This window comes from Danio rerio, chromosome 14, assembly GCF_049306965.1.
Source record: "Danio rerio strain Tuebingen ecotype United States chromosome 14, GRCz12tu, whole genome shotgun sequence".
Taxonomy (NCBI): Eukaryota; Metazoa; Chordata; class Actinopteri; order Cypriniformes; family Danionidae; genus Danio; species Danio rerio.
In genome coordinates this window covers 54,214,181-54,229,887 of record NC_133189.1, presented here as the reverse complement: position 1 = coordinate 54,229,887, position 15,707 = coordinate 54,214,181, and the positions used below count along the sequence as shown (strand labels likewise).

General features: G+C 38.8%; 1 protein-coding gene across 4 annotated transcripts in view; it reads right to left on the bottom strand.

The window, feature by feature from the left end:
• anxa6 (annexin A6) overlaps window positions 1-15,707 on the bottom strand; it is a 230,555-nt gene that overhangs the window by 45,721 nt on the left and 169,127 nt on the right. For all 4 annotated transcript variants that reach the window (XM_073921243.1, XM_073921244.1, NM_001002038.2 and 1 more), the window contains 4 exon segments: window positions 14,693-14,783; window positions 14,541-14,620; window positions 13,104-13,160; window positions 4,699-4,792 (listed from right to left, as the gene is read on the bottom strand). In XM_073921243.1, the coding sequence (XP_073777344.1) occupies window positions 4,699-4,792; window positions 13,104-13,160; window positions 14,541-14,561 (172 nt within the window). In that variant the 5' untranslated portion in view covers window positions 14,562-14,620; window positions 14,693-14,783.

The window sequence follows — 15,707 nt, the reverse complement described above, 5'->3', positions numbered from 1 at the left end:
CAACTTCTGTTTAACGAAGAGAAGATTTTTTTCAACACATTATTTTCTAAAAAATTAAATAAAAGTTTTAATAACTCATCTCTATTAACTGATTTATTTTATCTTTGCCATGATGACAGTAAATAATATTTAACTAGATATATTTTCAAGACACTTCTATACAGCTTAAAGTGACATTTTAAGGCTTAACTAGGTTAATTAGGCTAACTAGGCAGGTTAGGGTAATTCGGCAAGTTATTGTATAACAGTGGTTTGTTCTGTAGACTATCGAAAAAATATGTAGCTTAAAGGGGCTAATAATATTGTCCTTAAAGTGGTGTGTAAAAAAAATCAAAAACTGCTTTTATTCTAGCCGAAATAAAACAAACAAGAGTTTCTCCAGGAGAAAAATTATTATCAGACATACTGTGAAAATTTCCTTGCTCTGTTTAAATATTTAAAAAAGAAAAATAAATTCAAAGGGGGGCGAATAATTCTGACTTCAACATATATTTATGATTGGGAGTTTTCCAGGTGGTCAGTATGCCATTTTTTTTTAAATTCCGAAAATTATAATTTGACATCACTTTTTCTACATTGATGGATCAGTGAGCGCACAGGCATGTCAAGGTCAAGGTCAAGGTAAAATTTATTGTCTCCCGTAGGAGAAATTTGTTTTAGAAAAAAGGTTCTGCAGTACATAGAAACCAACAAGACAACATGTAACATACATACACATTTAAATCTAATCCTAAAATACCTCCTAATATAAATACGATTCCATAAAATCAGTAATTTTTAAAACATTTTTTTTATAAAAATAAAATACCATGTGCCCCGCTGCCCTCTGTTGTGCCAACCAATCCCGTTATCTTAATCTTTGACAGTCCTTCCCTACTTGCTCGTTGATCAACTTAATTGAAAAAGGAACAAAAGAATGTTTATATCTATTATACTTGCCCAATGGGACCCAATATCTTCTGCCAGAATTCATCAGCTCATATTCCAAAGACAGCACATGTGAAGAATCAGATAAAATCTTGTTGGCTTGTTGGATTGTGCACAACTCGAAGATGTCTTTTAGTGAACCAAGTGTCTTAATTCCCATGATTTTTCCTGCCACTCTCATCAGGTTATTTACTTGGGTTTTCATTTTTACTGTCAGATTCCCAAACCAAACAATAATCTTAAAATAGACTCTATTGTTGTCTGTGTAAAAAGTGTAATCGCTGATGAATTCGTGCACAAAGACTTGACACCTGAGAGTGCCAATTAAGTTCACGATCAATATTCACTCCTAAATATTTATATGAATCAACCTGCTTAATGTCTTTATCATAAACCACAATAGAGCTCCTATCGCTTCCTGACCTGGGGTCTATGATGACCTCCTCCATTTTCCAACCCAAGCTCATTCTGGAAACGTAGCCCCGCGGACGTTTCTGGAGACCGCGATTTACGTGGCCGGAGGTACGAAAAGGCCGCGTTTGGTTTTTTTCGAGCGAACGCCGCGGGGCGGTGTGGCGCCGCTCCACCCCTCCTCTTCGCGCTCGCCAGCTGACGGCTCGCCTCCGAGTGGAGGGCTTTCCCGACGCAATCAGTTTGTCCGCCTAGCTCACAGCGTTGCGTTGGCGGAGCAGAGGCCCCGGACGAGGAGGAGGAGCTGGCCGCGGTGGACGACGACCGGGATCGAGTCCGGGGAACAGCAGGTTCCGGAAATCAGGTGAGACGAAAAACGGAATTTGAAAAATGAGGGCGAGAACGTGGCGGGATCCGAAAACGCGGTCAAAATCGAAGACGAGGGCTTTTGCTTTTTTTTTTTTTTTTTCTCGATTCGGCGGCTTTTCGCGCGAGAACGGCGCGGGCGTGAACGCCGCGCGCTCCCGAGAGGCGCCCGCCCGAGACGCAAAAAAGCGCGCACAGCGGCCTCTCGCGGATCCGCGAAAACAAAAAAACGCTCGAATACGTACCTCCCGGGACGTAAATCGCGGTCCGCAGAAACGTCCGCGGGGCTACGTTTCCACAATGAGCCCGGGTTGCCATTTTCTTAACATTAACTTCCAAATTGTGATCATCACACCAGCTGACAAACCATTCTACAGCCGCTCTATATTCCCCGATGCTGGCAGGCCCGGATTGGCTAATTGGGAGGACCGGGAGAATTCCCGGTGGGCCGGTCTGTTTTTTGGCCACGAGGGCCGGTGTCCCTAGCTGCTTGCACTCTCAGTAGTCACACTTTTTTCTTCTATTTATTTATTTGACCATAGCTTTACTCTTTTTAATCATTATTTTACCGCAGTGCCGCTCTTTTTATTTATTTTCTCGCAGCCCCGTGAGAAAAATGCAGCCTGCAGGTTAACTAACGTTAATGATGATGATGTAATGTAACTATCGACCCCAAACAGCGGCACCTTAGTGAATATAAGAATTCGAATAAAATGAATAATACACCTGCTCAATGAAAATCAAATGATTCACTACATTAATAAATCTGACATAACTTGATCAGAAATCTAAAAATAGGAGAAAAAGATTGAGCCATCAAAAGGAAAGTAGTGCGGTGTCTTGAGGGTCACAAGTTATTTTTTACTCTCACTGTAATAGCGCCAATGTGGTCCAGTGGTAAGCACATTGCATTTCAATGTCGCAGACCTGTAATCGAATCTCCCATGAAATTTTTTTTCTTTTTTTTTTTCGATTTTATTGTTAAGACATAAAATACTGTTAGGGCTGTTGAACATTTGAATTTCTAAAGCAGCAGTTTTCTTGAAAAGGACGTGATAGTGCCATTAGTAACTGAATTGGAATCAGTCGTGAACTGAGGTGGGCCGGTCTGGCTTGAAACTCCAGGGCTGAAAATGAGTCCCACTCCGGCCCTGGATGCTGGCATCCTTTGTGAAAAGGTGCAATAGTACAGTGTCATCGGAAAAACAAAACCAAACAAAAACAAAAATCTGACAAAAAGCTTGTGCTTGTGTGTATGGAAATGTATTATCCTCCCACCCTGTTAAATTTGATCTAATCCGTGTCCTGAAACACGCCTCCTCTCCTGCTTTCACTTCTCATACTGAAGGAGGGAGCGATTCGTTTGCGAATGAATCTTTGTTATGAACGTCTCCTTCACTGACAATAATACAGTTTCTGGCAGCGCAGCATCTCGTTGTCATATTTCTTTTGCATTGTTTGCTGATTTTATTCAACAAAACTAGCATAAACCGAGTGTTTAGTGCGAGCTGGTGCTCCTTTGCCTTATGCTGAATGCAGTAACTGACTGTATATGATCTTCAATAACGTGTCCTGTTTAGCACAAAAATTCAGAACATTCAAAAACGTAAAAAACTAAATCTTACCTATGAAATGTTCTGCCTTTGTGCTTTGTTTTCTCGGTACTACACCTGTAGACAGCGCTAAAGTCCAGCATCTTCACATAGTAACACTGTCTTGACTAGTGCGGTTGTATGACACTGTACCAATGTGGCGGCGCTATTGTCGCATGCTCAAGGTCCCTATGTGATATCTAGTGTATATATCTATGATTCTTACTGTCAGAAAATTGTTATGGACATATATCTAGGACTATAAACTCAGCACACTGTTTTTTCACTGTTTAGTGAGCATTACGAGGGCCAATAGTTTAGACTTTGACTGTATATAATTATTAATAATAAATCTGATCTCCGAGGAAGCAATTTAACATTATTTTCTCACACATGATTAAATATCGGCAGCGTGTTGCTGACACAAAGGAAAGATTGTGTTAGAGATCTGCGCGGGACTAAATTTTGAATCCCGCTCCCGGCTGCACCCGCCAGGTTTTAGCCTGAACCCGACCGCTCCAGCTTATATTGAGAATTTATTGTCCCGCTGCCCGCCCCGCCCCGTTTTCTGGCCGCCGCGCCCGATCCCGCTAAAGAGCGGGGGAGAACAAAACCGAAAATCCCCCAGCTATACAGTCCAGACAGCCAAGCTGTCTGTATAAACACACACACACAGCACCAAGTACACACACACAGACAAATCTCTCTCTGATACGCGCGCGCGCACTAACACACACACAAGCACCAAGCAGACACACAGGCGTTTGCTGTTATATCAACTCAAAGGCTTGTAATACCATGTATCAAGTACCAATGTAATAGGTTTTATATAAAGGTATATAAATACTGAGTCGCGCCAGCTCCGGGCCGCAGCGTACATTACTCTCGGGCCGATTCCGGCGCGGATGTGGCAGCGTCGGCTCGCTTACGGCCGCCGCATCTGGCCCGATTGATTCGGGCCGGAATCGGGCAGTGAGTCCACAAGCATCCGGAGTCCGGCAGCCGGAGCCGGGCTGAGTGGTAAGTCTCCGGCAGGCGAGAATCTAGCCGGAACTGGCCCGAGTGTATTTTGCTGTCTGGGAAAGCTCTCTCTCTCTCTCATTCGTGCGCGCGCTCACTAACATACAAGCACTAAGCACACACACAGGCAAAGCTCGCCCTCGCTCTCTCTCTCTCTCTCTCTCTCTCTCTCTCTCTCTCTCTCTCTCTCTCATTCGCATAGCAATATCCGCGATATTGCTAGACAGCCCGCTCCCGTCCCAAATTAAACCCGTTACCGACCGCTCCCGCGATTTATTCGGAAATTTATGCAGACTTAATGCAGACCTCTAGATTGTGTCGTAGCGGAGTAGTGTTACTCAGCAGAAATCTGTGTGTCCAGTGTTGTTTGTGGTTTTCATACCCAGTTGTAAATGGGTCACACTTCGGTTTCCCAGCAGCATGATGAATTTAGCCTCGTCTGTGCCCCACTGTGCCTCTCCTGCCTCATACAGCTCCTATGATCACATTACACACACACAGACGCACACACACACACACACAAAGTACATAGTCATTTTTTTAAATGATTTCATCATCACTAAAATGACTTCATTATGTAAAAGCTCATGGGCGACACAATGGCTCAGTGGTTAGCACTGTCGCCTCACAGCAAGAAGGTCACTGCATTTCTGTCCAGTTGGCTTTTCTGTGTGAAGTTTGCATGTTCTCCACGTGTTGCCGTGGGTTTTCTCTCACAGTCCAAACACATGCCCTATAGGTGAATAGATTTCCCAGTACTGGGTTGCAGCTGGAAGGGTATCCACTGCACAAAACATGCTGGAATAGTTGGTGGTTCATTCCGCTGTGGTGACCCCTGTTATGTTTGTTAGTTTTCTTTCTTTGTGTATTTATTTTTCTCACCCGCCTCTCCGCTTGCTCAGCCCTTAGGGTTCTTATTGGTTTACCATCTGTCCATCATCATTATGACGGTGTCGGTTCCACCAATCCCAGGACGAGCCGCAAGGATTTAAAGCCCCGACAGACCAGTGTGTGGTGTGCGCTCTGCCTCGGAATACCTTTTGTGCAATTTGTTTGTGATATGCTTAGGTGTTTAGTGATTATCTCAGTTTACTGTGATATTAGAAATCTTGGTGTCATGTTTGATAGAGCTCTGTGTTTTAATAGCCATGTTAAATCTATTGTACGTACATGCTTTTTTCACCTGAGGAACATTGCAAAAATAAGAGATATGGTGTCAAAGGAAGAGATGGAGATGCTTGTTCATGCCTTCATCTCTTCTAGATTGGATTATTGCAATGTTCTGTTCACTCGTCTGAACAAATCCTCCATGGAGCGATTGCAAGTTGTGCAGAATGCAGCTGCGAGGCTTTTAACCAACACCAGTAGGAGGTCACACATTACACCTGTGCTTAAGGCACTTCACTGGCTCCTTATCAGTTTTATTGTAAATTTTTAGATTCTGGTCATTACATATAGAGCTTTGCATGGTCAAGCACCCCTGTATATTCGAGATCTTTTAAGCCAGGCGTGTCCAAACTACGGCCCGCGGGCCATCTGCGGCCCGCAATCAGTTTTGTGGCGGCCCGCGAGGCTTTTTATAAATATCAATAGAATCTGGCCCGCTATACAAAAATGAACGTAATTCAATAAATAACCACCGGGTGTCGCTATTAAATGCATTCAATTAAGCAGCAGTTCTTGTTATGATCTATCTATCTATCTATCTATCTATTTGGAATTTTTTGAACGAATTAATAATTTAATTATTTTATGTAATTTAATATTATATAATATATTTATTATATAATTAATATAATATATTTATATTCAATATATATTGTAATAAAATGTCATTTTAAATAACTCTGGCCAGTAATTTGAATCCTATAGAGCCTCAAAGCCACAATAATGTGACGCGAGTCCAGAATTTGTCCCAAATGAGCTAGTTTGTCCTATTTTCATCCTATTTTGACTGCTCTGCCATCATAAATAATGAAAATATTCCATAAAAAAGGCTTTTTTTACCAAAGAGGCAAAAAAAAATCTAAAGAATTAATTATTATTGTATTATTATTATTGTTATTATTATTATGTTTTAATTATTAATAAATTAATAAATGATAGTTTTTTTTACTTTAAAACTTTAACAGATTGCTATTTTTTCCTAATGACATATGATGTAATAAACTTGTATTTTAAAAATTAGTCTTGTTTGAATTTTTTTAACTGCAGTTTTTAGGAAATATTTTTAGAACATCAAAAAGTGTGGTTATGATGACATCTGACTAGCTAATCCAGCAAAAAAAGTCACTAAAATGCAGTATTTAAATCTCATAGTTAAATAGAAACTGAGGCGTGTAACTGCTAAAAGATCCACTGAGAAAAAAAGCACCACCCCTTACACCAGGCTGGCTACGGGCCTGGGTCCTAAACTTAGCCTTTGACCATCTTGTTAGGTTTGTTTTAGTTTAGATGGATGTTTTGTTAGATTAGTTTGAGTGTTTTGCCACTTGTGTAATTTTGAGTTTTGTAGTTTAATTAGTTCGGGTGTCGTGTACACTGAAGATCTGGGTTTTTAATTTTTTTGTCGCCAAGTTCAGACTTTAGATTTAAAGATTGTTTTGTTCAGCTAACTTCTTTGATTTGGCTTGTACACTCATTGTTTTTGCTTAAAGATAATAATTATAAATGTTTATTTTTTTTACATTTATTATTGTTATATATTGTTTAAACCACTGAGTAAAAAAAGCTTAAAAAGAGAATTGATTCCTGCCTCATCCTTGACTTGTCGCACACATTACACCTGTCTCACCTAAATGTTACAGCATCCCACTTTAACATCTTAAAATCGTAACAACCCCTGATAAATAAGTGACTAAGCCGAAGAAAAATTAATGAATGAATGAATTTAACAACTAGTGTACACTTTTTTATAAGGAAAATACGCTCAGATACTTCCCTGACATTGAGAATGTTTACAATAAAACAACACTAAGAGGAAAATCACTGTTTTTGTCAAACAAGTCTGTGTTAGCATTGCAAACATCTTATGTAACAAGACATTAGCAGAAAGTGTAGAATATTCTATTGCATAACTTCTTCATAATTTCGATGTTATTATTATTCATTTATTTTGTGATTGTTGTTAATATTTCAACGTCACCAGTGGTTGTGTAAGCATTTCACTGCATATCACACTTAAATAATCAGCAGTTATCAGCAGTGTATGCTAGGTCCCGACCAGTCTAGGGTTGGCGGGAACAATAACAAAAGTATAAATAAATTAAACTTTTAAATACTCCATTTGGGGTTTTCCCCTTCTCCTGTCCCAGCTTACAATGATCACAACAAGTTTATCGAGAAATAACAAGGTTCATTGTTTTAAACAATAAAGGTCTCAGAAGCATCTCATCTGAAAGGAATCCGAGCAAAAATAATAAACAAAAAGTCAGCTAACTTGCGGGGAAATAATCCTAACTCATTCATTCATTCATTTTCTTGTCGGCTTAGTCCCTTTATTACAGTTTTTCTCAGTCGATTTGGTGCGTTTCTCACAAAACGAGTGCATTTCTGCACAACAGTTAATGCATTTCTCAAAACAATTAGTACAAACTGCAAAACCTAGCTGATAACCTGCAAAAGCGCATAACATGCTAAAAATGGAAAGTTCATTCCTCAAAAGCAAGTATTGACGTCAATCAAAGTGTCACTATCATCAAAATGAAAAGTCCTGACACCATTGTTTATGAACAAGATAGTCAAATGGCTTTGTCATGTTTTCATTATGAGTTTACTCTGGACATTTTTTTCAATCCAAAAAGTCAGATGTTGGCGACACTTCCTGAAAATGCTCAAGACAGCACTTTATACTATTTGCACAGCCATTTGAAAACTACAGTAAAGTGAGACATCACTGCATTTAGTGAGGTATCTGAGTACAAGACACTAAATATGTATGTTTCACATTTTTACTCTGCATTTGCTCTTTACAATCCTAATTTACTCACAGCATTGTGCAAAAGAATAAACACACCCTTATTTACAACAAACATAAACTCCCTTTAGGTAGAGCTGTGCACAACTGTAGACAATATTGCAGTACATATTGAAACTGAACCTACAACATACACAGGTCTGTAAATCATTCATCAAATTGTTCAATTTTAAAGACATTTTTAGGAAAATAAAGATTACATTTTTTATATAAAGTTTGCTTGACCGATTTTGACATCAAGTTCAACATTTTTGTATGTAATGACTCAAGTAATGAAATGAGGACTGTTAGTTTTATATGCAATGACTATTCAGCATTTACAAGTTTAGTTCATTTTATCTGACATGCCATAAGCAAATGATAATGTTGTAAATAGCAGAGACTTGTATGAAAGCAATTGACGCATGTCCAAAAGCATTTGCAATTTGCTGGAAGGAATGAGAAACTGCTACTATGATGTGCACAAATGACTAATTGTTTTGAGAAATGACCTGTTGTGCAAATGTAAATAGTGTTGTGAGAAATCCACCAAAGTGAAATGAATGCGGAATGAATCGCCAACTTATCCAGCAAGTTTTTATGCAGCAGATGCCCTTCCGGCCGCAACCCATCTCTAGGAAACATCCACACACACACACTCATACACTACCGATAATTTAGCCTACCCAATTCACCTATCCGCTTGTTAAGTGTGACGTCACGTGAAGCGGCTTCCAGGTCCAAGCGCTCTATTCACCTGAATGGGGAGACTCATGAAATGGTAATAATAAACGTTTACAACGGGATTTAATACTTTCAAAAATCACGATCGCAGTATATATGTCCATGCCTAATATCCGGTGGCCAGAAAGTGTTTCATTTTTTTCATAAATTGTAAAAATGTTGGTATTTGTTATTCAGCAAACCCAGAGAATGTTGTGTACACTCTGACTTTATGTAAAATTTACTTTAATGTTTGATATGAATAAAAAGTGATCATAAACGAATAGGGATGTAACGGTATCAGAATTTCACGGTACGGTAATACCTCGGTATGAATGTCACGGTGCGGTATTTATTGAATCATTTACAGGAAAAAACAAAACTTATGGAAATACTCCAAAAAAGTGCCAAAAGTGTCAATGACATACAAATTAGCCATCTATCTGTAAGCTTTAAAACAGAAACTTCAATTTTAATAACAAAAAATTATTAAACCATGTAAAAAAATAAAGTTTCAATTTAATATTGTTGAAAACTCATCACATTCAACATTTAATCACTCACTCACTTAGATAGAGATGGCTTTGAAGGAAAATTATCATATAAATATAATCTGGTAAAAGCTGGTATCTCTGGGTATTTACAATGTCACCTGCAACAGAAAAAAACCCTCTCATTTGGGACTGAGGTTTCTGGGACAAGAGAGATATGACTTGGCCCAGGTTGACAGCAGTGGGTAACGTTGTGCATTGTCTTTCCCCCACTTGAGAGGACAAACCATGAGTAAGATAGAGATCTCATGTCTGCATCAATCTGAACAGTGTGCTGACAACACCGCTATTCAGTACGCGCGTGACAACACAGCTGATAAGAACTCATGCGACAACACCGCTATTCAGTACGCGCGCGACAACACAGCTGATAAGAACTCGCGCGACAACACCGCTATTCAGTACGCGCGCGACAACACAGCTGATAAGAACTCACGCGACAACACCGCTATTCAGTACGCGCGCGACAACACAGCTGATAAGAACTCGCGCGACAACACAGCTGATAAGAACTCACGCGACAACACCGCTATTCAGTACGCGCGCGACAACACAGCTGATAAGAACTCGCGCGACAACACAGCTGATAAGAACTCACGCGACAACACCGCTATTCAGTACGCGCGCGACAACACAGCTGATAAGAACTCGCGCGACAACACAGCTGATAAGAACTCGCGCGACAACACAGCTGATAAGAACTCACGCGACAACACCGCTATTCAGTACGCGCGCGACAACACAGCTGATAAGAACTCGCGCGACAACACAGCTGATAAGAACTCACGCGACAACACCGCTATTCAGTACGCGCGCGACAACACAGCTGATAAGAACTCGCGCGACAACACAGCTGATAAGAACTCACGCGACAACACCGCTATTCAGTACGCGCGCGACAACACAGCTGATAAGAACTCGCGCGACAACACAGCTGATAAGAACTCGCGCGACAACACCGCTATTCAGTACGCGCGCGACAACACAGCTGATAAGAACTCGCGCGACAACACAGCTGATAAGAACTCGTGCGACAACACCGCTATTCAGTACGCGCGCGACAACACAGCTGATAAGAACTCGCGCGACAACACCGCTATTCAGTACGCGCGCGGCGACAACACCCGCTTTAGAGTTTTCGTGCTCTTTTTCATCCCCGCTTCTAGCAGCACACTCCATTTCCGCATTACTGGATCTGTAGCAACAACAAACCGCAAGGGATGATGGTCAAGCATGGGCTGATGGGAATTGTAGTTTCCGGTACCTCCCGTTCGCTTCATTCGCCTGAGCAAATTTTCTCAGAAGACCTATAGTTTTACCGAGTCATGCGACTTCGGTAATATCGAAAAAAATTATTATTGCGGTATGACGGTATTTACAATACCGTTACATCCCTATAAACGAATGATTTCTCAACTCAAATGAGTGGCGGCTTGGACCCGAAAACAGTATTACATACGTCACAAACACGTCACCACTTAACAAGTGGATACCGCTTGTCTTTGGACTATAGGGGAAACCGGAGCACCTGGAGGAAACCCACGCGAACGCAAGGAGAACATGCAAACTCCACACAGAAACGCCAATTGAGCCGAGGCTCGAACCAGCGACCTTCTTGCTGTGAGGCTACAGCTCTACCTACTGCACCACTTCACCCATAATCCTAACTTACCTGCTTAATTAAAAAGTACCTCAAATAAAACTACAACAAACTTCCCATTCTCCCTCGCCGCCACAAACCAGGAGAAAACGTTTTTAAAGTCAATTTATCCATAAATAATATATAGTTTTAATAAGTGAAAATAAAGCACACAGGCTCAGTTCTAATACAGCGAGCAGTTTAGGAAAGAAATAACGAAATCAGTCAATCACAACACTGAATAACTTTTTTTTTTAATCGCTGTTACATGAAAAATCTGAATTCTGCCATCATGTATTATCCTTCTTAATTCCTCTGATACCAGTTTTATCGTGACTTCAGCAGCTCCCTTTCCATGGTGTGGAAAAAATACTATGGAAATCAATGGGACGCATTCTTCAAAATATCTTCTTTTGTGTTTAAGAAATTCATTTCGGTTCACAACAACATGAAGGTGAACAAATGATGGAAGAATACTCATTTTGAGAGTCCAAACTAAGAAGTATTGATTATTAAATATTTTAATTAATAATCTTTTTTCCATATATGGTTAATGTTTCTTCTTTATTATTCATTCATTCTTCTATATCAGTGGTTCTCAAACTTCTTTCACCAAACACCACCGCAGAAAAAAATAACCATAATCACCGGTATTATAATAAAGTAGCGTAGTTGGCCAAATTAAGCAGCTACAGCACTGCACAGTTCGAAAATGAGGCAGAGTCATATTCATTCAACGAAATTATATTCTATACAAAATATGAAGTCGATCAGTCGGTTCTTGTCACGTGACTCGCAGTGCTGCTTTCTGAAAAATTAGGATGTTTTCAACTGGGGACACCTGGAATACATAAGCGCATCGTGCTGCAGTACTCATATTACTAGCCTGTGGGCTAAATTTTGGCACTCAAGTGACCGAGATGTAACAAGAGATTACGTTCAATTTTTAAAATAAAAGATTTTTCAAAATAAATGATCGTTCAGTTCAGACTCAGATTATAAATAAAACGGAAATAATTAATGATTTTTTGTGCGACCCTGTACCAATTGATCTATAGAGCGGTGCCGGTCTGTGCCCCGAGGGTGTTAAGACCACTGCTCTAGCAAGTATCTGCTCTGCAAGCACCACGCACTTCATTCTGTAGTTCTGCGCCAATTAAATTGATTTTTAGCAGCTGATGACGCGATGTACTAAAGTAAACATTTTACGCGTTGTTGGTGTTATTGTACGAATCAAATTCATTACTCAGTGATTCCTTCGCGTACCACTAGAAGTAAGCCCGCGTACCACTGTTCTATATTATTCATTCACTCTCTATTTTAGAGGTCGTCACAGTGGAATGAACCGCCAACTATTTCGGCATATGTTTTATGTAGCAGATGCCCTTCCAGCTGCAACCCATTACTGGGAAACACCCATACACACTCATTCTCTCTCTCTCACACACACACACACACACACACTCATACACTACAGACAATTTAGCCTCCCCAATTCATTTATTTACTGCATGTCTTTTGGATCGGAAACCAGAGCACCCGGAGGAAACCCAAGCGAACGTGGGGAGAACATGCAAACTCCACACTGGTGTAACTGACCCAGCCGGGGCTTGAACCAGCGACATTCTTGCTGTGAGGCGACTGTGCTAACCACTGAGCCACCGTGCCACCCCTTCCAAATGCTTAGCTGAACTTTTTAATATTATGTTTTAGATGTATTTTACATAATAGCATTGAAATGCAACACAGTTTTTTGTTCCTGATAATTTGTGCAGTTTCCCAACAAGTGACAATTTTGAACAGATGATCTTATTTTGCTAATTGTTAACGAGCAATTTTTCACTTAAGTTATTAATGCACAACATTGAATGGAAACACAGCTAATGCTTTAGTACTTGCTGAATATAATTGACACTCACCTGAGCATCTTCCTCCACAAGGTCTTCACTAACAACATCATCTTCCTCTCTGGTCCCCTGAGAAGAAATCATCATTACTATAAAATCATTATTACTGAACAAACGCAATGCAGCTCATAACAACTGCAATAAAACATCTTATTGTAAATATAATGTCTCAGGGTGAATAAATATGGAGGACAAAGCAGAATAAGACATGTGACAAATCAATAAAATAAAATAAAAACAGATAAATTAAAAAATAAAATGTTAAAAATAATACAAAATAAATAAAATAAAATAAATAAATTAACAAATAAAAAAATAAAATAAAATGTAAAAAATAAAATATTAAAAATAAAATATTTATAAAAAAATAAAATAAAATAAACAAACAAATAAAAAATAAAATATAATATTAAACATATAATACTAAAAATAAAATATTTAAAATAAAATAAACAAATGATTGAACAAATGAATTAAAAAATTAAATTAAATTAAATTAAATATAAAAATTTTATATTTAAAATAAAATAAAGCATGCTAGGATGTAGCTACTCGTTACTAGTTTCATATTAGATTCACAGATTTATACAAGATTTATGTATTTGATAACGCCTATTTTTACTGTAAAGAATTTGCATTAAAAACACTGCATGAAAAAATTAAGATGTGCAATAAATCTTAAAATGCACTTGAACAAAATAAAATGAGGGAGACCTTTTTAAAATGAAAAAAAAAATGATTTGTTTAAAGGCACAGTTCATCTAAAAATAAATTATTCATTTTTTACTCTCCCTCAAATGGTTGCAAGCTTTCATGTTTCTTTCACAAAAGAAAATATTTTTTAATTTAATTTAATTTAATTTAATTTAATTTAATTTAATTTAATTTATTTAATTTAATTTAATTTAATTTAATTTAATTTAATTTAATTTAATTTAATTTAATTTAATTTAAATAAAATAAAATAAAATAAAATTACAAATTATTTTTATTCAGGTACTGTAGGTCCAGCATTTTATCAAGGTCTACAAAAAAGCAATTAAATGTAAAATAACACTGGATAGTCTTAAAAAATAACTTATTAAATATACATTAATCCTTATTAATATATAAAAATTACTCTGCAACAAATCCCTTAAATTTAACAGCCTTCAGAACAGAAAAAGTAATGGAAAATAAATACATTTAATGAACAAAGTCATCGTGACTTTTGTTTTATTTAATGTAATGTTTTGTATATTTGTTTAATTATAATTGTATTGATAGTTAAAGCACCATGAGATAACACAAACTGAAAATGAACAATCATTAACTAACATGAACAAATACTGTCATTAATGTATTGTTCATTGTATTAATCATGTTATTAAATGCATTAACTAACATCTATTTAATGCAACCTTATTGTAAAGTGTTACCAAAGGTGTTAAACACAACCATAAACCAGACCTGAAGCAAAACAACCAGCATCTTCTTAAAATGTCCAGACGTGTCTCCTATAACATCTGCTTCCAGGTCTCGGCCGTATGCTGTGGACAAAATTACACTATTAGCTGTTTGTTTGAGTGTTTATTACAGGTTTACTGGTGTAAAACACTCACCATCTGAATACGCCGCAACCAGAGCATGAATCTGCTCATTGGTTCTGGAGGCCAGGATTTCAATCAAACATTTCTCATCTGTTCCGACTCCCTGTAAATCACAGCAGGTCAGTCAACACAAAGAACAGCCCCATACCAAAAAACAAATACTTGAGTCATTAACGTAGTAAAATTACAACACTGTAATAAATTATATGATCAATTAGTCATGACAACATAGTTTAATAAGTTATAATTAACTAATAGCATAAGTTAATCATGTTCTAACTTAATTTTATAATTTAAGCAACCTGTTTTAAGTCAACAAAAGTTTAAATGACTCATACGGTTAATTTGATTCAGCTGAAAAATGAAAGACAACTAGTATATTTTCCACCCAGGCTCATTGTGGAAATGCAGCCCCGGGGACGTTTCTGGATGCAGCGAAATACGTCCCGGGAGGTACGTATTTGTGCGGTTTTTGTTTTCGCGAATCCGCGAGAGGCTGCTGTGCCGCGCTTTTTCGCGTCTCGAACACCTCTCGGGAGCGTGCGCTGCTCGTGCCAGCACTGTTCTCGCATGAAAAGCTGCCAGAGGCCACTGTTGAGTGATGGTCTGTCCGACTGACCGAATGACTGAATGCCAATCGGCCGACCCAGCCACCCTCCTCCTCCTTCCCTAAACCCAAGTGACCATTTACAAAAGCCGTCCAGAAAAGAAAAGCAAAAGCCCTCATCCGATTTTGACCGAATTTTCGATATTCACCGTATCCTCACCCCTTCACGAACTCGTTTGCTTTTATTTTTTGGATTCTGTTTTTTATCTTACCTGATTTCTGGAACCGCTCTTCCACAGACTCGAACCCAGTCATCCTCGCGGGTGGCTCCTCCTCCTCCGGGCCTCCGCTCCGCTCTACACTACGAGCTAAGCGGACAAACTGGTTGCGGTGGGAAAGCCCTCCACTCGGAGGTGAGCCGTCACAGCCGGCGAGCGCAAAGAAGAGGAGCGACATCACACCGCCCGTAGCGTTCGCTCG